The sequence below is a fragment of the Hyla sarda genome, chromosome 12 (assembly GCF_029499605.1).
Source record: "Hyla sarda isolate aHylSar1 chromosome 12, aHylSar1.hap1, whole genome shotgun sequence".
Lineage (NCBI taxonomy): Eukaryota > Metazoa > Chordata > Amphibia > Anura > Hylidae > Hyla > Hyla sarda.
The window spans coordinates 18,338,510-18,365,801 of NC_079200.1; the positions used below are offsets into that span (position 1 = coordinate 18,338,510).

At 46.2% G+C, this 27,292-nt stretch overlaps 1 protein-coding gene across 6 annotated transcripts in view; it reads left to right on the forward strand.

Moving 5' to 3' along the window:
• PLEKHH3 (pleckstrin homology, MyTH4 and FERM domain containing H3) overlaps nucleotides 1-27,292 on the forward strand; it is a 169,386-nt gene that overhangs the window by 62,754 nt on the left and 79,340 nt on the right. The window contains exon 1 of one of the 6 annotated variants that reach the window (XM_056549090.1): nucleotides 5,497-6,523. The exons of the other annotated variants lie outside the window; for them this stretch is intronic. Coding sequence (XP_056405065.1) covers nucleotides 6,386-6,523 — 138 coding nt within the window. The 5' untranslated portion in view covers nucleotides 5,497-6,385. Of the gene's footprint in view, nucleotides 1-5,496; nucleotides 6,524-27,292 lie in introns of those variants that run through there. 6 annotated transcript variants of the gene reach the window in all.

The window sequence follows — 27,292 nt, forward strand, 5'->3', positions numbered from 1 at the left end:
TAATATGTGACCCCCGGGCGCTGCTATATTTCTCTAAACAACCAATACCCCCCCCCCCCCCCCCCCCCGCTGTCCCCCAGACCGCAGCGCTGGAAATGATTACCTTGCGAGCCGCCGGCACTTAAAACGAAGGAGTTGCGGGCCACCAGCGCTTTAAATGAATGAGTTGCGGGCCGCCACCGCCGCTTTCAATGAATGAGATGCGGGCCGCCGGCACTTTAAATGAATGAGATATGGGCCGCCGGTGCTTTAAATTAATGAGATGCGGGCCGCTGGCACTTTAAATGAATGAGATGCGGGCCACCGGCGCTTTAAATGAATGAGATGCGGGCCGCCGACACTTTAAATGAATGAGATGCGGGCCGCCGATGCTTTAAATTAATGAGATGCGGCCCGCGGCACTTTAAATGAATGAGATACTGGCTGCCGGCGCTTTAAATGAATGAGATGCAGGCCGCCGGCGCTTTAAATGAATGAGATGCAGGCCACCGGTGCTTTAAATGAATGAGATGCAGGCCGCCGGCACTTTAAATGAATGAGATACTGGCTGCCGGCGCTTTAAATGAATGAGATGCGGGCCGCCGGCGCTTTAAATGAATGAGATGCAGGCCGCCGACGCTTTAAATGAATGAGATGCAGGCCGCCGGCACTTTAAATGAATGAGATATGGGCCGCCGGTGCTTTAAATTAATGAGATGCGGCCCTCGCCACTTTAAATGAATGAGATACTGGCTGCCGGCGCTTTAAATGAATGAGTTGCGGGCCGCTGGCGCTTTAAATGAATAAGATGCGGGCCACCGGCGCTTTAAATGAATGAGATGCGGGCCGCTGGCACTTTAAATGAATGAGATGCGGGCCGCCGGCGCTTTAAATGAATGAGATGCAGGCCGCTGATGCTTTAAATGAATGAGATGCGGGCCGCCGGCGCTTTAAATGAATGAGATGTGGGCCGCCAACGCTTTAAATGAATGAGATGCGGGCCGCCAACGCTTTAAATGAATGAGATGTGGGCCGCGGCGCTTTAAATGAATGAGATGCGGGCCACGGCGCTTTAAATGAATGAGATGCAGGCCACGGCGCTTTAAATGAATGAGATGCAGGCCGCCGACGCTTTAAATGAATGACATGCGGGCCGCCGGTGCTTTAAATGAATGAGATGCGGGCCGCCAACGCTTTAAATGAATGAGATGCGGGCCGCCAACGCTTTAAATGAATGAGATGCGGGCCGCCAACGCTTTAAATGAATGAGATGTGGGCCGCGGCGCTTTAAATGAATGAGATGCGGGCCACGGCGCTTTAAATGAATGAGATGCGGGCCACAGCGCTTTAAATGAATGAGATGTGGGCCACAGCGTTTTAAATGAATGAGATGCGGGCCACAGCGTTTTAAATGAATGAGATGTGGGCCGCCGGTGCTTTAAATGAATGAGATGCGGGCCGCCAACGCTTTAAATGAATGAGATGCGGGCCGCCAACGCTTTAAATGAATGAGATGCGGGCCGCCAACGCTTTAAATGAATGAGATGTGGGCCGCGGCGCTTTAAATGAATGAGATGCGGGCCACGGCGCTTTAAATGAATGAGATGCGGGCCACGGCGCTTTAAATGAATGAGATGCGGGCCGCCGGCGCTTTAAATGAATGAGATGCGGGCCGCCAACGCTTTAAAAGAATGAGATGTGGGCCGCAGCGCTTTAAATGAATGAGATGTGGGCCACGGCGCTTTAAATGAATGAGATGCGGGCCACGGCGCTTTAAATGAATGAGATGCGGGCCACGGCGCTTTAAATGAATGAGATGCGGGCCACGGCGCTTTAAATGAATGAGATGTGGGCCACAGCGTTTTAAATGAATGAGATGCGGGCCACAGCGTTTTAAATGAATGAGATGTGGGCCGCCGGTGCTTTAAATGAATGAGATGCGGGCCGCCAACGCTTTAAATGAATGAGATGCGGGCCGCCAACGCTTTAAATGAATGAGATGCGGGCCGCCAACGCTTTAAATGAATGAGATGTGGGCCGCGGCGCTTTAAATGAATGAGATGCGGGCCACGGCGCTTTAAATGAATGAGATGCGGGCCACGGCGCTTTAAATGAATGAGATGCGGGCCGCCGGCGCTTTAAATGAATGAGATGCGGGCTGCCAACGCTTTAAATGAATGAGATGCGGGCCGCGGCGCTTTAAATGAATGAGATGCGGCCCGCCAGTGCTTTAAATGAATGAGATGCGGGCCGTGGCGATGGAAACTATTAAGTTGCGAGCCGGAAGCTGTCACCTCCCCCTGCAAGCGCTAAAAGCCAGGCGACCGGTATTGCGGTATAGGAAAAATCCACATCATACAGAAAAAACATACTGGTATTCGGTATGAACCAGTACACCGCCCAGCACTACCACAATACAGGTAAATTTGGTATGGCCCAGCTTTATCAAACTGTGTGAGAGAAAATGTGGAGTGATTTTCCCATAGCAACCAATCACATGTCAGCTAAGGAGCTGTGGTAAAGTGAAAGCTGAGCTGTGATTGGTTGCTATGGGAAAATCACTCCACTTGTTCTCTCACACAGTTTGATAAAGCTGGGCTTTTAAAGTGTGTTGTGTGTTGTCAATTTTTGCTGACTTTACACAAGAAAAAAACAAAAAAACAAAACATACATTGTTATCGCGTGTAATGTAATCGCATCCCGTGCGCTCATCCATTGTTGTCGTGATATAGGAGACATTATATAGGGGGAGATTTATCAAAAACTGTGCAGAGGAAGAGTTGTGCAGTTGCCCATGGCAACCAATCAGATCGCTTCTTTCATTTTCCACAGGTCTCTTTAAAAATGAAAGAAGCGATCTGATTGGTTGCTATGGGCAACTGCACAACTTTTCCTCTGCACAGTTTTTGATAAATCTCCCCCCAATGTGTGAAACCTCTAGGGCAGTTGTGTCCAAACTATGGCCCTCCAGATGTTGCAAAACTACAACTCCCAGCATGCCCGGACAGCCAACGGCTGTCCGGGCATGCTGGGAGTTGTAGTTTTGCAACATCTGGAGGGCCACAGTTTGGACACCACTTTGTATTCTTCCTCACACAAGACTGTATTACAACATGATATTGTTCCGAACGATTGGAGCAGACAGCGGGGTGGTGACGTCACGACCACGCCCCCTCGTGACGTCACGCCACGTCCCCTCAATAAAAGGCTATGGGAGGGGGCGTCACGCCCCCTCCCATAGATTTTCATTGAAGGAGCGTGGCGTGACGTCACAACCCCGCCGCCTTCACCCAGCGTTCTTAACGAACGCCAGGTTCCAGCGGCTGGACCCCCGCGATCAGACATCTTATCCCCTATCCTTTTAGATAGCTGATAAGATGTCTAGGGGCGGTGTACCCCTTTAAGGGGATTCTGAATTTCATGGCAGAAAATTCCGCCACACAAATTGAAATTTCTGGAATTACCACGTTCATTCTTTCGCCCAAAATGCATTGCTGTCAGTGAAAACGGCGCATGTCGGAAAGATCCCATGGCCAATTGCTTCAGACGGCACCTGCTGCGCACGGAATGTACGCCCAGAATTTCTTGGGGCGGATATTTCCTAGTGTGAACGGGCTCTAAGGCTCCTGGGCCCCAGTGCAAAATCTGTTCCAGGGCCCCCACCTGCTATGTGCCCTTTATAAGACAAGAACTTCCTTATATAGCAGAGGAGTCTTGTGGCCCCTCAGGCATCTGGACTCCAGTGTGACTGCTACTACTGCAGCCCCTTAAAGGGGTACTCTGACCCTAGACATCTTATCCCTTATTCAAAGGATAAGGGATAAGATGTTTGATTGCGGAGGTCCTGCCACTGGGGACCCCCCGCCATCTCCCTGTAGTACCTGGCGCCGGAGGATCGTGACGTCACGGCCACGCCCCCTCAATACAAGTCTATGGAAGGAGTCGTGGACGTTATGTCACAAGCCTCCGGCGCCGCATCGCTAGTCGTCCGGCAGGGAACGAGGTTCGCTCCGTGCATCGGATTACTGGGGTGCCGCAGCAGAGATCGCAGGGGGTCCCAGCGGCAGGACCCCTGCGATCAGACATCTTACCCCTATCCTTTGGCCCCGTCCTGGGTGGTCCCAATCCTCTTTCTTTTGGTAAGTACCTGTACAGAACTCCTCTCTCTAGGGAACTGCATTGTCAGCAAATTTATGGAGGGGGGTATTGGCACCATAATAAGAGGCCCTTACGATATTTACTATGGGGCCCCCTTTCTTCTATGTACACCATTGCTCACAGGAACTGCCTTTGTGGACATGCTGCGACCCAACCGGGGTGCCTCCAGCTGTCTTACAACCAGCGTGCCTCCAGCTGTTGCAAAACTACAGCTCCCAGCATGCTCGGACAGCCGAACGGGCATGCTGGGAATTGTAGTTTTGCAACAGCTGGGGGAACCCTGGTTGGAAAATGCTGCACTAGATCTCGCACTAGACCATGTTCACATAACCCAACCCATCATACTTTGTCAGCTATTTGCATTTACTTAATATGACTTTGTTGCAGCAGGAGGGGCATCATTCTCAAAACGTCAGCTTTTGGGTCACCTGGCAGTGTTTTTTTGTTTTTTTTTACAACCAAGGTGCCTCCAGCTGTTGCAAAACTGCAACCCCCAACATGCCAAAGGGCTGCCTGGGCAAGCTGGGAGTTGTGGTTTTTGCAACAGCTGGAGGCACCCCAGTTGGGAAACACCGCACTTAATTCTTAGGCTCTAAGTTTGGGGCTAAAGTGCCATTATGCACTTATGTGAACATGACCCGACGCCTTTTCCTCCGCCCATTCAGCTGGAGGGCTTGCGCGACGGAGCTTTTTATTATTTTTTTTGGGTTACACGATCCCATTCGCCAGCCCGAACAATCCGTACAGGATCAATAGCATAATACCAGCGATGACATTTCCATATAGCTATTCTATTCTAATAGGTGTCGCCCTCCATACATGCACTGACCTACGGCGACATGGCATCAGATATACCCTTCCTAACGGTTGTATCCAGATTCATAGGACATGCTGGGACCTGTAGTTCCATAGTCGCCGTACAATAACCAGTCTATATACAGTCAGCTTTTTTCCACCTTTTTTAGTCTAATCTGCATTCGGACCCAAAAGAAAAAAGAAAAAAAAAATGCCTGTAAGGGGTTAAATGCAGGGGCAGCCCCATTGCTGCAGCTGGCTGCCCCCCCTTCTCTGTGCTCTGCCAAGGGGCACATGATGCAACAAGCTGTAGACTCAGAGCAGGGTTTTGCACAACCTGGCGACACACCTCCGCCTTGCTATTGGCGGCAGGCACCCGTAGGCTCCCTGACATTGGTCAGTGGTGGATCCCATCCCCCTCCACATGGTAGTGAGTGTGGGGCATCTCCCTGTATAATGTACTGGAGGAGGACAGCCTCCCTCCCTCCCTATTCTGGAGCACCCTCCTCCCACTCCCTCCCTTTTATTCTCCCTCCACTCTTTTCCTTCTCGCTCCATGTTCATCAGGAAGTACTTACAGACACAGCTGCAGTCACGTCTTCATCTGCAGCTTTGAATTTTTCTTTTGCCTCCATAAAATACTAAATACTTTTTTTTTTAAATAATATATATATATTTATTTTTTGTGGGGGGATTTCTACGGAGCAACTAATGGATTTAAAGGAGACGGTAGAACCCAAGTAAAAGCCAACAGAGTTCCTGTGCACCATTACTTGGACATCTGGCCCTTGCAATCCTTTATCTGCAGCCGGACATCGGGCCTTGCCCTCAGAAGGCACAGATTACGACGGACCCTTTTTATAATCCCCGATGTGCGTTCTTGGATTATCAGAATACCACTAGTCCACCCGAACAGTGCTTAGTCTTAACCGGGGGTGAGATCATGCCTCGCAGCCAGTTGTGAGGCTGTGTTGGTTACAGATGTGGGCACCACCAGATGCCAGGACCCCTCCTTCCTTCCAATCTAAGGCTGGTCAAGAACCGAAGAACACGATTGTCCTGTTCTTCCGGTGGCGGACCCTGATCGTTGGTTGCCCACCTCCTGGCTTGTCGGATCATTCCTAACACTGGATCCTTTTCCCAGACCTTCAAGCAATTTGGATTATAAAACGTTTTACTTGGACCCATCTTCTACGAACCTGTTTGGCGCAACATCCCGTTTCATCCTTGACTGCCAGCGTTGCCTTTTTCATAGGAGGGTCTCTCTGTCGCCCTTTTAATTTGACAGATTTCTTCTCCCGTGCCTTTTTTCTGCTACATTGCATCTGACAGCCCAGAAACTGTTCCAGTCTTTACTCTCAGTTGGGGGCTAAAGATTGTCAGATGTTGGCCACCTAAGCCCCAGCACAGGCTTTGGGAGGGGGGAGGAGAGAGGTGGAGGGGGCCCTTCTGAATGCCTTTACAAGGTTTCTGGTGGTGGGTTTGCTGCAGGCATGGGTTTACCCTCCTGGGCAGGGAATATGGGGAAAAAGAGGAAGAGGAGGAATCAATCGAGATGAGCAGTCCAGGCGTCCAGATGACCAACCGAAACGTAAGTGTCCATTACACATTGTATAGGATTATACTATTATTTGACGGTTAAATTAACCTCATCTTACGAGCTTTACCAACCAACCTGTCAGAAAATCGCATTGAGGATTAAGGCGATGTTAAAAGTCGCAGTTAAGTTGTCAAAGGCGGGTTTACAAATCGTCGATGACTGAATCCTTCCTATAAATTATTAATTCATGTAATAGCCGCCGGTCCGTAATGAATGATTTAACAGTCTGACGGCCTGGAAGCGTGCTTAAATGGTAGGCTAGCTTCTCGCTTTTGTCCTTGGATGTAGATGGACTGTACGTTTCTCGTGCCATAATTTATCGCACCACAAAGGCTATAAACGGTAAATGTGATTCACCTCCCATTTACCGGGGAAATCCATTGGGTCGCCAATGGTAAATTATAGGATCAGATGAGTTGAAACGAATGGTAAGGAAAAAATATTGAGCATGTACGGGGCACACTGAATGTCGATACTATAGATCTCCAGTGCGGAGTAGTTTGCATGGTTTTAACCTTTTAACAGCCCGTAGCAAAGCGAATGGTCATGACGTGTGTGTGTGTGTGTGTGGGTCCGGTTTGTAATGGTCGTCCGATACAGCAGCTGGGTCCCATCTGCATGTAAACTTTATTTAGGTTAAACTGCTGTTGCTATGACAACCTTTCCGGGAACCCTGCCAAGAGTGTTGCTACACTTTTACAGTTTTGTTACTTTGCCCCGGGCGGTATTCATTGTAGGTGCAGAATAAAGGGAACGTTCTTCCAGGTATTGTAGCGTTGGGTCTTGCATATTCACATGTCTCGGGCAGGTCCACCATCTGCATTGTGTGTGTGTTCGAATAAATTCTGGAGCAGAAAAGCGTCTGGCGTTGGGTTAGCAAAGGTGGCAACATTTGTTTGCTTGTTTATTTTTATTTATTTATTTTGCATATGTTTCCTTAGGCTGTTTTCACACTATAAAGTTCTTCCGTTTTAAAGAGCCGTTATAATGTTCCGTTATGAAAACCCTTAAAAATGGCCGTCACAAAATCCTATTAAAGTCTATGGGATTTTAACATTATCCGTTTTAATCCATCATAGCCCGTTATTAATAAAGAATGTTAATTTGTGAAGGGAGAAATATATGTAATATATATAAGTGCATGTAACGTTTTTTTCTCCCGTCATAAATAACGTCAATTAATAACGGGCTATGACGGGTTAAAATGGATAATGTAAAAATCCCATAGACTTTCATGGGATTTTGTAATGGCCGGATGGGATTTTGTAACAGACGTTTAACTGCCGTTTTTAAGGGTTTTCATAACGGAACATTATAACGGCTCTTTAAAACGGAAGAACTTTATAGTGTGAAAGCAGCCTTAGGGTGGGTTCACACTACGTTTTGTCCCATACGGGAGCGCATACGGCAGGGGGGAGCTAAAAGCTCGCGCTCCCGTATGTCACCGTATGCGCTCCCGTATGTCATTCATTTCAATGAGCCGACCGGAGTGAAACGTTCGGTCCGGTCGGCTCATTTTTGCGCCGTATGCGCTTTTACAACCGGACCTAAAACCGTGTTTGACCACAGTTTTAGGTCCGGTTGTAAAAGCGCATACGGCGCAAAAATGAGCCGACCGAACGTTTCACTCCGGTCGGCTCATTGAAATGAATGACATACGGAAGCGCATACGGTGACATACGGGAGCGCGAGCTTTTAGCTCCCCCCTGCCGTATGTGCTCCCGTATGGGACAAAACGTAGTGTGAACCCAGCCTTACCTGGTGAGTAAAGCTGGCCATACACATCAGATAAAAGTTGGCCAAAATCATAAATTTTGCCTGTTTTGATCCAGCATTGTTTTAAAATTTGACGCAAACAGTTGTTCGTGATGGCCAACAATGGAAAAGTGTCTTCTGCCTGGTTGGAATTCTTCATTTGTTGTCTGCTAAAACTAAGGTTGGGTTAATACTGAGGAATCTTCAGCCTGAGACATATTTTTAAGGCTATGTTCACACAGCAGAATTCCACAACAGCAGAGTCCCATTGATTTTAATGGAATTCTGCTGCTCTGTTCACATGACAGAATTTCCGCGGCAACATGCAGCAGATATCCTGATTCCGGAATCTGTTCAGTGTTTTTGCAGATTGATGGAAAACATTCCACAGACAGCGGAGCACCAGCAGAACATGCCGGCGCTTCGCTGTATGTGGAATGTTTTCCGTGCGGACATCCCACCTTGTGTACATAGCCTAACGGTAACTGCCGCTGACTGAATCAGTGGGCACTCGAGATGCCCAGTCATTGCCGTCCCCATAGACAGCAATGTATTCAGCGCATAGTCTGCCCAAAGAATGAGCAAGATCATTCTTTCGTCGCAATTTCCCATTCCTAAGCGGAATAACGCCTGGAAATTCCTCAGGCTGAACCTATCCTCAGGCCATATTCACATGGCGGAATTTTTACGCAATGTGCGCCCGGAAAACTTCCGGCGGACATTCTGCAAACAGCGGGCGTCAACAGAACATGCCGGCGCTAGAAACGTTGGAAATGCGCCGCCTTCATAGATGGCAATGCATTTCCGACCGGATTCCATGCAAAGAACAACATGTCATTTCCTTCTGCGGGAGGTCATAGTCAGGATTTCCGCCGCAGATGTTTCATCCGCAGAAATTTCACCATCCCATTGAAAGCAATTGGACTCTGCTGCAACAGTATTTCCGATCTGTTTAAAACTCTCCCGTGTGAACATGGACTAAGTGTATCTGGCACAATCTTCCGATCATTTGCCACTTGGTGCACTTGCATTACGCCATTTAAAAAAAAAAATAATTTTAAGATATATTCAATCAATAGTTTAGTCCGGCACATCACTCTTGGGATCGCTGGTGTGTAGGCAGTTTAGGGTAGTTTAGGGGTTAACAGCGTTAGCATAATCCCTGTCCATGTCTTCCCTTTTGAGGCTGACCATGGCCATGAGCGAGAGATGCGCAAATGACTTCGGTTTTGTGCAATGGATTTATCTCAGCTGTAAAAATCCACATTTAATCCATAGGGTTGACAACAGAGAATCTATAGAGTGACAGGTATGAACAGATGGGAATAGGGAATCCACGGACGGACGTTCGGGGGGAGAAGCTTCGGTCAACCTGGTATTAAAATCTCATGCAGATAATGTTCAGCTATATATCGTGCATATGTGCAAAGGACATTTTTCGTCATGTAAAAGCAGTGTTTCCCAACCAGTGTGCCTCCAGCTGTTGCAAACCACAACTGCCAGCATGCCCGGAAAGTTCCGGCGTGTGAGCCCTTGAGCTGAACAGGAAGAAAAGGCGTTGTGCCATGTTCACACAGTGCAACATTGCACTTCAGGCCCAAGCTTAAAGTCTAAGAAGGGTTTAAAGGGGTACTCCGGCGCTTAGACATCTTATCCCCTATCCAAAGGATAGGGGATAAGATGCCTGATCGCGGGGGTCCCGCCGCTGGCACCCCAGTTAAAATCAGTCCCCTGAGCATGTTCGCTCCGTTTCTGATTACCGGCGACCACAGGGCCGGCGGCGTGTGATGTCACGCTCCGCCCCTCAATGCAAGTCTATGGGAGGGGGCGTGACACGCCCCCTCCCATAGGCTTGCATTGAGGGGCGGAGCGTGACGTCACACGGGGGCAGAGGCGTGACGTCACGCACCGCCGGCCCTGTGGTCGCCGGTAACCAGACCCGGAGCGAACATGCTCTGGGGACTGATCTTAACTGGGGTGCTGCGTGCAAGATCACGGGGGTCCCCAGCGGTGGGACCTCGCGATCAGTCATCTTATCCCCTATCCTTTGGATAGGGGATAAGATGTCTAAGTGCCGGAGTACCCCTTTAACACACTGTTTCCCAACCAGGGGGGCCTATAGCTGTTGCGAAACTACATCTCCCAGCATGCCCGGGCAGCCGAAGGCATCGGAGTACCCCTTTATGTTCATATGATAGAATTTCCGAGCGGAATCCGACAGGAAAAGTTTAGCTTGGAAATTCCATTGCAGCAGGATCCTATTGTGTTTTATGGAATTCTGCTGCACTGTGCACACGGTGGAATTTCTGCCACAAAAACATCTGCCGCCGAAGTCATTTTTTTTTTTTTTGGGCAGATTCTGCTCAGAATTGCACTGCTGTCTATGGATACGCCATATTTTCGGTCAGTCCTAGCATCGGCAAAACTGTCTGCAGAACGTCCCCACATTTAGACCATGTTGCGGTACCGCAACTAATTCCTGCATTTGTCTTTTGCCACAAACAGATGAAAGTGTGAAAAAAATGTCCACGTTTTGCGTAAATAACGGTATCGGTTTTACCACGATTCTGCTCATTGGCTGCAAATATGCACGTGGTTAATGGTTGCACTACTGCTGAGTGTGAAAAACTATTTTTTTTTTATCAACTGGTGCCAGAAAGTTAAACAGATTTGTAAATTACTTCTATTAAAATATCTTAATCCTTCCAGTACTTATCAGCTGCTGTATACTCCACAGGAAGTTGTATAGTTCTTTTTTGTCTGAGCACAGTGCTCTCTGCTGACACCTCTGTCCATGTCAGGAACCTACTCTGGATAATTTCTGACATGGACAGAGGTGACAGCAGAGAGCACTGTGATTAGGCTGGAAAGAACTACACAACTTCCTGTGGAGCATACAGCAGCTGATAAGTACTGGAAGGATTAAGATTTTTAAATAAAAGTAATTTGCAAATCTGTTTAACTTTCTGGTACCAGTTGATTTGAAAAAAAAAAAAATTGTTTTCCACCGGAGTACCCCTTTAAGAGGTCAGAAGAACGACTGCATGGTCTGGTGCAGGTAATGATATTTCCTGTCTGTGTTTTATCTTTTGTTTTTAGTTTTTAGGGACTTTTGATCTTATGGGTTGAGTGATCTTACAGTTCAGCTCTCTAACAAGTCTAGGGCTTTCCCTATGTAACTTGAATTATGTGTCATTTAAGATATTCAGCTTTCTTTTTCTCTATGGAAGTTGATGGAAACATTGGCAGTGGCAATGTATGTGGACGCCTGTTCATCTTGTTTCGTACAAAAAGTGATGACCACTGCAGTTTTGGTAGTTAATGTGTCACAGATGCAGTGTATTTGTACACAGTGGCCCTGATTTACTATTTTAAAGGGGTATTCCAGGAAAAAACTTTTTATATATATCAACTGGCTCCAGAAAGTTAAACAGATTTGTAAATTACTTCTATTAAAAAATCTTTATCCTTTCAGTACTTATGAGCTTCTGAAGTTAAGGTTGTTCTTTTCTGTCTAAGTGCTCTCTGATGACCCGTGTCTTGGGAACCGCCCAGTTTAGAAGAGGTTTGCTATGGGGATTTGCTTCTAAACTGGGCGTTTCCCGAGACAGGTGTCATCAGAGAGCACTTAGACAGAAAAGAACAACCTTAACTTCAGAAGCTCATAAGAACTGAAAGGATTAAGATTTTTTAATAGAAGTAATTTACAAATCTGTTTAACTTTCTGGAGCCAGTTGATATTTAAAATAAAGTTTTTTTTCCTGGATAACCCCTTTAAACCCGACAGAAATTCTGTCTGCACCAGAATTTGCACAAGAATTCTGTCTCATTGCGCCAAAATTCTGTCTGCGCCAGAAATGAAAAACCCCACCAACTCTCCGTTTTACTGGGAAAACCCTAAAAGGGGGCGTGTCTGTCTGGAAAAGGAGGCACGGCCACAGAAAAGGGGCGTGTTCAAGACATTTTCACAAAAACCCAACATATTTACTAAGGTTTCCACAGAAAATGTAGTGGATTTGAACTGAGAAAAACCCAACAGATCAGAGCATGTGTAAAAAAATAAAAAAAAATAAAAGAAATAATAATTTAGGGAAAAAGTAAAAAATTTAGGGGAAGCTTAGTAAATATGGTGGGGAAAAAAATTGTCAGGAATTAAAACCCACAAAGAAACCTACACAACACTCTTAGTAAATCAGGGCCAGTGAAAATCATCAGTTTCAATGGTGGTACATAGTGCAGGCTCTGAAAACAGACCACCACAGATACAGAAGGTAAATGTTACTTAAAGGGGTACTCCACCCTTAGACATCTTATCCAAAGGATAGGGGATAAGATGTCTGATCTTGGGGGTCCTGCCGCTGCCCCCCCCCCCCCCCCGCGTTCTCTGTGTAAACAAATGCTGGGTGCGGGCCATGGGTTCGTGATGCCACTGCCAGGCCTTTTGTGATGTCACGCCACGCCCCCTCAATGAAAGTCTATGGGAAGGGGCGTGTCAGCTGCCACACCCCCTCCCATAGCCTTTCATTGAGGGGGCGTAACGTGATGTCATGAGTGGGCATGGCTGTGATGTCACGACCCCCCGTCACTCACTCCAAACGTTCGAAACAAAATTTTCTGAATGCTGGGGCAACGGAGTACCCCTTTAACTCCTTAAAGCATATTTACCATTTCAGGTAACTGTTCAGGATAAGCTGCTGTATGTCTACATGAGGAGTAGCGCTATGTAACTTGCATATGATATTTTTTTTTTTTACCAGACTACATCTTTAATTTTCAGTGTTCCCTGAGCTAGTGGGTGTAGAATAGTTTCTATGATGGCTTCATATACTGCACACACAGAAAAGGGGATCCTGCTTTCCTACTTCTCTATACACTCCCTCAGAAGCAGCAGCAACATGGAGAATATTATAGAGCAGTAGTGAGCAGTCTAAACCCTTAATCCAGTACTGGGGTGAGATAGGAGTGTGTCTGTTTGCTTCTGGCTCTTTTCATTGACTTCCCTTCCCTTCTACCTCCTCACTTTTCTCCTCTTTATATGCTTTTCTCCTCTTCTGTGGGCAGCATGTTATCTGATCCCTCAGTGAGTTGCTAGTCCCTCTTGTACAGATAAGATGGATTTTTTTCAGAGTGAATTATGAGTTTAGGAGTGGGAAGTAGGAAAGGGGCCTGATAAGAGGAGAAAGAAGCACTTTTCTCTGCTAAGATATATATTACAAAGTTTCTTAAATTCTCCTGTAGTATACATTTTTGCAAGTTTGTTAAAACAATATCCGCCCCAAGGATACAACCAAATAAAGTTTTAGCATTTTCATTTTTCCTCCTAGCCTTCTAAGAGCTGATACTTAGATTTTTCCATCTACAACACCGTGAGGGGGCTTGTATTTTGCACAGTGATCTTTAGTTTTTATTGATACCATTTTGAGTTAGATGGGACTTTATGATCATTTTTTTATATTATACACATTTATATATGGGGTTGATTTAAAATTTTTAAAGGGAGGCGATCAGAAACCCCCTGACAAATGTTCAGCACCCCTAGATTGCTTCACAGTGTGGCTATTAGACTCTAGAAGTGACTTGGATGACAACTAGTCATAAATGACAACTTCATCTATGTGGTTAAATGACTACTTCATTCATCCATGATGCCACCATGACAGATATATTCATCATGTAGCTTTTAAGGGCTAAAGTCACAGTGTTAACCTATAAAAAGGGCCTATTCCACTCTCTGTGCTGACCTCTGTTATGGGAATATACAATACTGACCTTGTAAGGTATAGCTCACTGGTTAGGACTGTTGCCTTGCTGGAGTCCTAGGTTAAAATCCCATCAAGGACAACTACTGCAGAGGAGTTTTTATGTTCTCCCTGTGGTGACGTGGGTTTCCTTCAGGTACTCAGTTTTTTTCCCACATTCCATAGGTTCAGGCACTGTTTTTAACCCCTTAAGGACCGGAGGTTTTTCCGTTTTTGCATTTTCGTTTTTTGCTCCTTGCCTTTAAAAAATCATAACTCTTTCAAATTTACACCTAAAAATCCATATGATGGCTTATTTTTTGCGCCACCAATTCTACTTTGTAATGACGTCAGTCATTTTGCCCAAAAATCTATGGTGAAGCGGGAAAAAAAAATCATTGTGCGACAAAATTTAAAAAAAAACGCTGTTTTGTAACTTTTGGGGGCTTCCGTTTCTACGTAGTACATTTTTCGGTAAAAATGACACCTGATATGTATTCTGTAGGTCCATACGATTAAAATGATACCCTACTTATATAGGTTTGATTTTGTCGGACTTCTGGAAAAAATCATAACTACATGCAGGAAAATTAATACGTTTAAAATTGTCATCTTCTGACCCCTATAACTTTTTTATTTTTCCGTGTATGGGGCGGTATGAGGGCTCATTTTTTGCGCCGTGATCTGAAGTTTTTAACGGTACCATTTTTGCATTGATAGGACTTATTGATCGCTTTTTATTCATTTTTTCATGATATAAAAAGTGACCAAAAATGCACTATTTTGGACTTTGGAATTTTTTTGCGCGCACGCCATTGACCGTGCGGTTTAATTAACGATATATTTTTATAATTCGGACATTTCCGCACGCGGCGATACCATTTATGTTTATTTTTATTTTTATTTACACTGTGTTTTTTCTTTTATGGGAAAAGGGGGGTGATTCAAACTTTTAATAGGGAAGGGGTTAAATGATGTTTATTCACTTTTTTTTTGCACTTTTTTTTTGCAGTGTTATAGGTCCCATAGGGACCTATAACACTGCACACACTGATCTTTTACATTGATCACTGGTTTCTCATAAGAAACCAGTGATCGATGATTCTGCCGCATGACTGCTCATGCCTGGATCTCAGGCACTGAGCAGTCATTCGGCGATCGGACAGCGAGGAGGCAGGTAGGGGCCCTCCCGCTGTCCTGTCAGCTGTTCGGGATGCCGCGATTTCACCGCGGCTATCCCGAACAGCCCACTGAGCTAGCCGGCATGCTTTCGGTTTCACTTTAGACGCGGCGTTCAACTTTGAACGCCGCGTCTAAAGGGTTAATAGCGCGCGGCACAGCGATCAATGCCGCGCGCTATTAGCCACGGGTCCCGGCCGTTGTTAGAGGCCGGGCCCGACCCGCTATGACGCGGGGCCACGCCGTGGCCCCGCGTTATAGATCGGGAGTGGACACATGACGTTCCAGTACGTCATGTGTCCTTAAGGGGTTAATTATGTAAAAAGTGCTGCTGAATATGCCAACGCTTTATATAAAATTATTACTTTTAAAAGAATTAAAGGAGTTAGCCAACATACGGTGACTAGTACCTACCTGCCAGACAGTAATGGACATGCTTAGGAAAGATACGCGCTTGTCCTGGGGCTAAATGGCTGTGTTGTGAGTCCACTATAACGCTGCTGCTTTCTTTTTGTAAACTGTTTCCTGTTGGAGTTCCCTCCCACCAACTACAAGTCCCATGATTCCTTGGTTGTAAGTAATGAAGTCACTTTTCTCCCTCCCACACATCAGCCATCCCACCCATCGCATTACAGCTGCAGCCCTGTGGAGAATGATCTCCCTCTCCCCACACCCAGCGGTCGATCCACCCATTGAAGCACAGACACGCTCCCTTTCAACACCTGACTAGTGATGTAATGTCTCAGGCCGCACTGCAACCTGGGAAAAGCTGAGACAACATTAATTTTGTACGATGTTAAAAAAAATAAACATTGGGGCAAAGATCACATAGGAATTACAAGATCAGCCATCTCACACAGGTACTGACACCCTATTATTAACTTTACTAACTTTACAGCCCCTACAGCACAGTTACATAAAAAAAAATCCTGAAATACCCCGTTAAGTAGAGTTCCAAAAATACAATTTCCACCATTTTTTTTTCTCTTTTCCAAGGTCTTCTCCTTTGCTTTTCAACTTATATGCCACCTCCTGAAATATGGCCCCGGTCTTCACACGCTAGGACAACAACCACTATTGTTTCCCAATCTGGTCACAAAGGGATGGCCGTTCTGAAAAAGAAATCTGCCGGGCTGCATCTGGGAATTTGCTCATCAATGTGACCCGTCAACGTTCTTTTTCACAATGGCCGCTCAGCACCTGGCTTCCCAGAGCAACAACAAAGCCCTTCAGTATCTGGCCTGCGGTGAAGCTCCCGGTAATGAGACCCACATGCTTCATCTGCTGCCTCCGGGCTTTGCAGGCCTTGCACTTATAACCCGTTCCTCTCAGCACACATGTGGGTAAACAGAAACATGTTAAAATAGGCCGGAACACAGACGTGCACTTTAAACATTTTATTTGCTTTCATTTCCCGGAATCCAGTAGAAATCTACTGTACTATAGTGCGTTCATCTTGGGTTATGATACCCTAAAGACTAAGGAAAGCTTTATACGTATGGTATTTTTCTTCTGATCATACTTTATTTTCCGGGGCACAGAAGGGGTCATGTATGGTTTGCGGAATAAAAAACAAAAATCTATTTAGAATGTTTTTACAAAGAGTATAATATAGGGATATGATGGCGCTTCCGTGTAATCTGCGGTGGTCCACGAGGTAGGGTAAAGCCACAGGTAGAAGAAAGAGGATACCCGGCACTCACCAGTGATGCACAGTGAAGATTTATTATGCCATAGTGTAGTACAAGTAATATATAAGAAAGAAAAGACACATGCGCCCCTAGTGCAGTACTTTAGAAACCAGGGGAAGGGGTAGTATTCCACTTACCAGGGGGTGTTGCGCTATGGGCACAACACCGTAATGAGCGTAGGTATGGATGCACGCAGCCTGGATCGTCCGGTCATAGCCTCGCTAGCCGGCAATGAGAACCAATGTCAGGGAAGGTAGAAAAAAGATTGCCTGAGGAAGTGCCCGATACGGGCAAGAAACGCGTTGCCACTGTGTGCCGAATAAACTTTGTTATGATTTACTGATGACCACTGCTATCTGCATATGACTCTGCAACTGCACTGAGAAAGGATCTTTTTTCTACCTTCCCTGACATAGTTTAGTACAAGGACGGGTTTCGGCGTGGGAGCCTTCCTCAGCTGTCTGCCATAGGCAGACAGCTGAGGAAGGCTCCCACGCCGAAACCCGTCCTTGTACTACACTATGGCATAATAAATCTTCAGTGTGCATCAATGGTGAGTGCTGGGTGTCCTCTTTTTTTTTTTTACAAAGAATATAGACTCAAGCATTTTACAAACTGAGTTTGTGCACCTACTGGACCCAGCACCCACCGGGAACGCATCCAGCTTTCTAGAGTTCTTAACAGCTTATCTGCCTGTGTTATGCAACAATAATGTCTTCTGCATTCATGTCCGTGAATAACTAGCTATATGAGTCATTTGGAGTTGAGTAACAACTCTTGGGAGACCTGTATTAGCGGAAGACGAAGCATCAGGAACCTAATAGGCAAAGGGGCTCACATTAAAGGGGTACCCCACTGGAAAACATAATTTTTCATTTTAAAGGGGAACTCTGGTGAAAAACTTTTTTTTAAATAAACTGGTTCCAGAAAGTTAAACAGATTTGTAAATTACTTCTATTTAAAAATCTTAAACCTTCCAGTACTTATCAGCTGCTGTATGTTAAAGAGGAAGTTCTTTTCTTTTTGAATTTTCTTTCTGTCTGACCACAGTGCTCTCTGCTGACACCTCTGTCCATTTTAGGAACTGTCCAGAGTAGGAACAAATCCCCACAGCAAACCTATCCTGCTCTGTACAGTTCCTCACATGGACAGCAGAGGTGTCGGCAGAGAGCACTTTCTCTGGAGCATACAGCAGCTGATAAGTACTGGAAGGGTTAAGATTTTTAAATAGAAGTAATTTACAAATCTGTTTAACTTTCTGGAACCAGTTTATTTAAAAAAAATAAAATAAAAAATAGTTTTTCACCGGAGTACCCCTTTAAAATTTGCCTCTGAGTGTCTGTTCTGTGTAAGGGACTAACCTAAAGAATTTTATTGCATATTATTATTGGTGGAGTGACATAAAGGGGCTTCTCTATGATGAGCTATTGAGGAACATGGGGCCCAAATACTGGTCTTGGATAGGGGCTCTATCCTTTGCCCCTGTTTTTTCCTGTGTTTTGGGGGTTGTCCCACCTTTAAAACTTATACCAGCAGTTTGGGGTCTCCCGCGATCTCCTGTCAGAATGAAGCGGTGGTTGTGCATGCGCACTGCTTCTCCATTGATTATTTATGATGACCGCTTTTAAGGAGAGAGAACAAAAACTTGTTCAATGTTCTGTCAATTTCCCTGTTATAGACATACGGTAGACTTTTAGGGAGAATATTGCCATAGTATGGAGCCACGTGGATTCCCGGTGGTGTTCTATAAACTAAATTCGCACAGTCCAATACAAGAACAAACAAAGAAAAGGAAAGGGGAGACAGTCCGTACTTTGATAGGTTCCTGTCAGTATCTGCTTTTTGTTAAATATTTGTGGTTTCAAAAAATTTAGCATTTGCATTTAAATTGTCACCGACATAAAAAGATCAAAAATAACATCAGGTAGATCAGAGACCCTTCACCCCGTAGCTGAATATTCCACAAAGGCACAACCCTATATAGCGTATAAAACATGCAATCTGCAGCTCCAGATCCCAGCTCAGCTATTCATAACAGAACATTGATTTTTAATGTAGAACAATAGAAAAAAATACTAGTTTATCCACCGGCATTGTTGCCAAAGGAAGAAATCATACATTGGATTTAAAGGACTATTCTTTATATCCGCTTTTTTATTTTCCATTGAAGATTACAAGGTGTTTTTGGCACTAACACTTGCACGTGAATCTTTTTTGAGGCTATCCTTTAAAGGGATACTCTGGTGCTCTACTATTTTGTTCAGAACGCTTGGAGCCAGAGGCCGTGATTGTGACGTCACGCCCCTCATCACGCCACGCCCACTCCATTCATGTCTCCCCTCCCATAGACATGAATGGAGGAGGCATGGCGTGACATCCCGACCACTGCCGCAGGAACCCGGCGTTTGTTTAGAACAGACTAGTGCTGGGCGGTATACCGGTATGAACCGGATACCGTTTTTTTTTTCTCCCACTGTATGGATTTTTGCCTATACCGCTATACCGTTCGGGCCCCTCCCCCACCCGTAATGGGGGTGGTCCGGGCCATCCATCCTTCATGTAGTGTCTGGCGGCATTCCGGGTGGAGGGTGAACCGGTCTGGGCTGTCCTTCTTCTCCGGGGGTTCTCTTCTCCACTCCGGGCAGGCTCCGGCCTAGTACGCTGCATAGACGCCACTACGTACGTGACGTCAGGTGCGTCGCTGCGCACGTACGTCACTGCGTAGCGGCGTTTATGCAGCGTTACTAGGCCGGAGCCTGCCCGGAGTGGAGAAGAGGACCCCCGGAGAAGAAGGACAGCCCAGACCGGTTCACCCTCCACCCGGAATGCCGCCAGACACTACAGGAAGGATGGATGGCCCGGACCACCTTCCCCGGACGGTCCCTGCAGCAACTGGGAATGTGAGTCAGGGTTCTGGGATGGACAGGGGTCTGTATAATATACTATACCTACAGTAGGCCCTCCAGCTGTTGCAAAACTACAACTCCCAGCATGCCCGGACAGCCAACGGCTGTCCGGGCATGCTGGGAGTAGTAGTTTTGCAACAGCTGGAGGCACCCCTAGTTGGGAAACTATGACCTATACTATACACTACTATATAGTCCAAAATGCTGGGAGTTGTAGTTTTGCAACAGCTGGAGGCACCCTGGTTGGGAAACACTGACCTATACTATATACTACTATATAGTCCAACATGCTGGGAGTAGTAGTTTTGCAACAGCTGGAGGCACCCCTAGTTGGGAAACTATGACCTATACTATACACTACTATATAGTCCAACATGCTGGGAGTTGTAGTTTTGCAACAGCTGGAGGCACCCTGGTTGGGAAACACTGACCTATACTATACACTACTATATAGTCCAACATGCTGGGAGTTGTAGTTTTGCAACAGCTGGAGGCTGTAGGGTTGTTTGTTACATCTATTTAAAAGGGTACTCCACTGCCCCAGTGTTCAGATCATTTAGTACCAAAAGCCCATTTAGTTCCGCTACGCCACCTCAATGCAAGTCTTAATGTAAAAAATAAATAAATACCGTGAAATACCGTGATACTCATTTTTGGTCATATCGCCCAGCACTAGAACAGACATCTTATCCCCTTTAAAGCCTAGCAAGTATGGGACTTGTGGGAGGCGCAAGTGTTAGTTCCGAAACGCATTAAATGGAAAATAAACCAGTATTTTTTGGTTGGGTCGTTGTCCTACATTTGTTTTTCATGTTTTGCCTTTTATGCTTTATACTACAATACCAATGTCTATTAATATTTTTGTCTATATCTGCCACTCTTGTGTATCATTGAACGTGGACTGCCTGTGCCCTCCTTCATCCCAATTGGCGATATCCAGGCACGCAGACAGGCCGGTTGGAGTAGGAGGTAGCCATCGTCCAAATGCTTTCTCGAAGGAGAACGGGTGGTCCTAACCCAAACTTCTAAGCATTCCACATATGCATGTATTTAATATGATTTGTAGTCTAGGAGGCATGCTGTTACTATGTGCCAGCACCGGATTGACTACACAGTTAGACGTATGCTTAGTCATTTTTGGAAAATCACCACCACTGTAATTGTTGGGTGTTTTTTGGGGAAGTGGTTTTGCATTTGTGTGGTATTCTGTGAAAACCTAAAGACTCACACGGAGGAATCTGACTGTTTCTGTAGAAGGAGCGGCTCTATAGGGTTAGATCGCCGGAGGCTGCGGAAAACCTGTTGGACGAGATGCGATTACTGCGCTGCCTCTTCAGCGATAAAGATGTCAGATTGGGTGTCAAGCTGAGGAGGGCTGACTGGGTTAGTTGTCACTGAGAGAAGTTGCTACGTAATAAGTACTTGTCAGGCTTACGAATCCACCTCCTCATTACTCTTATATGCTGAATGCTGGCATCGGTCGTTCAGCGATTTTACAGGATCTTGCATTCATTCTTCTAGGGGCCCATGATAATGATTCTGGCCTGTAACATCTTTGGCCCCTCACTTATACAGCTGTTTCCACCCTCTATAGCAACACAACTGTTAAGGGCAGTTCTCCGGCCATTCAGTCCGGCCGTGAGCGCACCCCTTTCCCTACCAGCGGTGGCTCCGGGATTCGCTGTGCGGGACGCGCCGGCATACAAGTCCTGGGCATCTCCTTACCTCTCTCTTTCCCCGGCCCTTCTCCTCCTGCTCATCGCCGGTGTGCACATCCCCTCTCTTTAGGGCGCGTGCCGGCGCTTCTAGATTTAAATGGCCAGTACGGCCATAATTGGTCTGCTGCCGGATGGACCTTATATTAGTCCGGCACCTCCCTATTATGGTGCAGGATCTTCGTGCTTTGTGCCTTAGAGAAAGCGTTTCCTTGTGTGTGCCTTATTAGTGTTCCTGACCTCCTGCATGTGACCTGACCTTGCTCCTTGCCGCCAGTCTCCTGACCTTGTGCCTGTGACCTGACTACGCTTCTTTGCTGCCTGCCTCCTGGCCCGTGCTTCGTCTGACTACGCTTTATCATCTGTGCCAAGTTTCTTCTGGGCAACCTCTGTTAAAGGAAAACTGTCATATGTTTTCTACCGCACTATCCACAGGTACGCTGAACATTTTGAATCCTACCTTGCCCGGATGCGCTGCGCCGTTCGCCCGTTAAAGCAGTTTTTCTGTATATTTAAATTAGCTTCTAACTGGCACGGGCAGGGTTACTGCCTTCATCTGGCACTGTGACGTAACCGCCGCCCGGCCTGCAGCTCTGCCCGGCTATTGAATATTCATATAATGTCTTAGACACTCTCCTTCTCATCCCGGCCGATACTGCGCATGTGCGGGATTTACTCCAGCGCTGCTCCCGACTAATGAAGCGGCACTGAAGGCCGTTTCCGGGTATAGTAGGAAATCCCGCACATGTGCAGTATCGGCCGGGATGAGAAGGAGAGTGTCTAAGACATTATATGAATATTCAATAGCCGGGCAGAGCTGCAGGCCGGGCGGCGGTTACGTCACAGTGCCAGATGAAGGCAGTAACCCCGCCCGTGCCAGTTTGCAGCTAATTTAAATATACAGAAAAACTGCTATAACAGGCGAACGGCTCCGCGCATCCGAGCAAGGTAGGACTCAAAATGTTCAGCGTCTCCCGCACTATCCACTGGTACCTGTGGATGGTGCGCGAGAAAACATATGACAGTTTTCCTTTAACAGATCGTGCCAGGGGTAGCGACCTGGGTGCCATCTGCCGCAGCAAGTCCATCCCGCTTTGCGTCAGGCTCTGGTGAAAACCAGCGGCACCTTAGACTCCGCTCCCTGGTACAGTTCAGTCATTGTTAACAGGACAGCGGCTCCACTAATCCGTTACGGTAAGGCCATTACAACAACCCTATAACACCGGGCAATTATTGAGCGAATAGTCCGATATTTCGCCCTTTTGTGATATATCCAACGAACGGCCAAACACTCATTTGTCGTTATTTTGGCAGGTAAAAAAATCCTTGTTTACTGTGCCGTGCATGCAATAGGGGGGATGCGTGACTGACAATCCATGGAAGGAAAGGGCCACACGAACAATCCCGCAGACTGGTGGAGCCATGGTGTCATAGGCTCCCTACACAAACACTGATCTACGAAACTGGTGCCCATTTAGAGTTTACATTGACCACTTTTTTAGGGCCCTTACACTGGCATCCTGCTGCTGCAGCCCAAGGTGCCCCCATTACTGTGCCTATATGACTGCATATTTGGCAGAAAGATACCTGCGGCTGGCTTGTTTTCTGGCACACTACCGCATAAAGCAGTGGTCTCCAATCTATGAACCTCCACAGTGTGGAGACCACTGACCTACACCCCAGGAGTCCAAACTGTGGACCTTCAGCTATTGCAAATCTACAACACCCAGCATGCCCGGACAGCCGTTGGCTGTCCGGGCATGCTGGAGGTTGTAGTTTTGCAACAGCTGAAGGTCCACAGTTTGGAGACCACTGACATAAAGGCCACAACAGCTGGCTATGCGCTGTGCAAATATTGGCCATATTATTGCACCATTAAAGGGGTACTTCACTGGAAAACATTTTTTTTTTTTTTTGTTAAATCAACTGGTGCCAGAAAGTTAAACAGATTTGTAAATTACTTCTATTAAAAAAAATCTTCTTTTCTTTTTGAATTTCTTTTCTGCCTGACCACAGTGCTCTTTGCTGACACCTCTGTCCATTTTGGAAACTGTCCAGAGCAGGATAGGTTTGCTAGGGGGATTTGCTCCTATTCTGGACAGTTCCTTGAATGGACAGAGGTGTCAGCAGAGAGCACTGTGGTCAGACAGAAAGGAAATTGAAAAAGTAAAGAACTTAATGTGGATCATAACAGCAGCTGATAAGTACTGAAAGGATAAAGATTATTTAATAGAAGTCATTTACAAATCTGTTTAACTTTCTGACACCAGTTGATTTTAAAAAAAAAATCACTGTATGCCACAAAAGACCATTTTAGGGCTGCAACGATCAATTAATATTGTTATGTTGTCATCGTTGTCAACAATTTCCATTATCGTTTAATTGGTTGTTAGGGGGTGTGGCCTAGTAACATAGGATACCTATTATTGCTACTGCTTTCTCTGCCTTTTAACCCTTCAGTCTGCCCTTAAATGTTCCTTCCTTGTCCTTGGCGCCACCGGTCCTGTCATTGGGGAAGCCTCCCCGATCCGGCCAAAAGCTCAGTTTTCCATCCTCTGTGACCGGTCTTCCTGGTGTAGGGAGGGCGGCCATCACTAAAGTCTGCGAGCAGCTCCTTCTCCCTGCAGCGAGGCTCAAAGGTTAACCCTTCAGGTGCTGTCCCCTTTCTTTTCTCCCGTTAACACTTAAAGGGGTACTCCCGTGGAAAACTTTTTTTTGTTTAATCAGCTGATGCCAGAAAGTTAAACAGATTTGTACATTACTTCTATAAAAAAATCTTAATCCTTCCAATAGATTTTATGGGCTGTATACTACAGAGGAAATTATTTTCCTTTTTGGATTTCTCTGATGTCACGACCACATTGCTCTCTGCTGTCCATTTTAGGAACTGTCCAGAGCAGCATATGTTTGCTATGGGGATTTTCTCCTGCTCTGGACAGTTCCAAAAATGGACAGCAGGGGTCAGCAGAGAGCACTGTGGTCGTAAGATCAGAGAAATCCAAAAAGAAAAGCATTTCCTCTGTAGTATATAGCCCCTTAAAAGTACTGGAAGGATTAAGATTTTTTTAATAGAAGTAATTTACAAATCTGTTTAACTTTCTGGCACCAGTTGAGTTAAAAAAAAAAAAAAGTTTTCCACGGGAGTACCCCTTTAATGTCCCTTTGATCTTAACCCTTCAGGTGCTACCCTCTCTCTTAACCCCCTGTTAACTCTTCACAATGCGGTCCCCACTTCCTCCTGTCCTCCGGATAACCCTCCTCAGTCTAAGTCCATTTTTTTTTTAAATCCGATTAATCGAATCAATAATCGGCTAACTAATCGATTGTACAAATAATAATTAGTTGCAGCCCTGAACCGTTTTGTACATTGGTACATTGGAGTTGATGGCGGCTTGGAACATTGTAACTTGGAAATGAGTCTGAGGCTAAGTTTCCACTTTTTTTTTTTTTAAGGCAGTTTTTGGATTTCTGCCACTGCAGTTTTTGAGCCAAAGCCAGAAATGTATTCAAAAGGAATAGGACATATAAAGGAAGGACTTACACTTCTCCTCCCTTATGGATCCACTTCTGACTTTGGCTCAATAACTTCAGTGGCAGATATCCAAAAACTGCCAGAAAAAAACACCAAGTGGAATCCTAGCCTGAGGGTCTTTTTTTTCAAACAGGCAGATAATAAGAATCGATCAACAAGCGGGATTCAGGGGATAGAATTAGAGATGAGCGAACTTGCAGTAAATTCGATTCGTCACGAACTTCTCGGCTCGGCAGTTGATGACTTATCCTGCATAAATTAGTTCAGCTTTCAGGTGCTCCGGTGGGCTGGAAAAAGTGGATACAGTCCTAGGAGACTCTTTCCTAGGACTGTATCCACCTTTTCCAGCCCACCGGAGCACCTGAAAGCTGAACTAATTTATGCAGGAAAAGCACAACTGTTGAGCCGAGAAGTTTGTGATGAATCGAATTTACTGTAAGTTCGCTCATCTCTAGTTAGAATAAACAATCCTTCATATGATCCAATAGACATTAGTGCTGGCAACACGTTCCTTGTTTACATGGGGAAATGTGCTGCCGGCTCACAAGGATTTTATGGCCACATAAAGGATGTAATCAGCTGATAGACGAGCGCTTGCTCATTTGTTGACTGATGTTTTTACGCAAAGCAAGGATTCGCCAAGTTATTGACCCCACGTAAAACAGACCTTTGTCCTCGTGCACACTCCTGTATTATGGATTTGTTTTAGGCCCGGATTTATCAATCTAAGACAAAATCTGTCCGGTTTTGCCCATAGCAACTGATCGCAGCTCAGCTTTCATTTTACCAGAGCGCTATAAGATATGAAAGCTGAGCTGTGATTGGTTGCTGTGGACAAAACCAGACAGTTTTTGTCTCAGACAAATTAATAAATCTGGCCCATAATAATGCCTCAAGTAGGGCTGGGCGGTATACCGGTTCATACCGAATACCAAAATTTTTGTGCTGCACGATATGAATTTTAACCCATACCGCAATACCGGTTTGTCCCCTCTCCCTCGGGAATGAATGAATCAGCCCAGCGCTGCGCTGTCCCCATCGGGGATACTACTCACATATGTCACCCGCAAGCGCTGCCCTCCTCGTCCTTCTGTTTGTTGCGGCCGCCTGTGCTGACACTCTATACCAGTGGTCTTCAACCTCCAGATGTTGCAAAACTAAAACTCCCAGCATGCCCGGACAGCCGTTGGCTGTCCGGGCATGCTGGGAGTTGTAGTTTTGCAACATCTGGAGGTCCGTAGGTTGCTCTATACTGTATCCCTATGCCTGGGCTGCAAAAGGTAAACAAAATAAACTTTAACTCACCTTTCCCGTCGGTCCGGACCTGCTTCCTGGAGACGGGAACGTCGGAGAGCCGTCAGCCTATCACCGACCACAGCGATGTTCCACCTCGGCTGGTGATAGGCTGAGCGCACTGTCATGTAAGAAGCAGTCTTCTTACATGACAGTGGGCTCAGCCTATCACCGGCCGAGGCGGAACATCGCTGGGGCCGCTGATAGGCTGACGGCTGTCCGACGTTCACGTCCCCAACGTAAGGCCAATGTCGGAACATGCGTTAGTTTATTTTGTTTACCATTTGCAGCCCAGGCATAGGGATACAGTATAGAGTGTCAGCGCCGGCGGCCGCAGCAAACAGGTGGACGAGGAGGGCAGCGCTTGTGGGTGACGTGAGTAGTGGGGGGGGGGGGAATACCGTTTTATATACCGTGGAACCGCCATAAGTTACAAAAATACCGCGATACACATATTTGGCCATACCGCCCAGCCCTAGCCTCAAGGCTCTTTAAGGGTTAATGCACCCCACGTTTTGTGGCCACGGATCCAGTTGGAGAAGCTCAAAACCATCTGCCAACATATGCCAGACCCGTGCCATAGCCAATTTAATCCAATAACCCCAACATTTAGTGACTCCATTCGAGTCATTATCCAACCATATCTGACTTTTCATATGGAGAAAAAAATCGTGGTCTGCTGTGGTTTTCCGTCCTGATCAAAAGTTGGATAAGGTCCGAAAATAACCAATCACTGTCTTCATTCGGGTCATTTTATTGAATTGGGATCAGCAACGGTCTGGCACAGATACGTAAGCAGGCAGTTTTGAGCCTCTCTCGCCGGATCTGTTCCATGGAGGCACTAAACGTTGTGTTCATGAACCCTTACACGGGCCGATTTTTTGGGCAAATGAACGCTCATTTCTGATAATCAGCCCATGGAATCGGGCCAGCCATCAGCGTTTGTCAGTT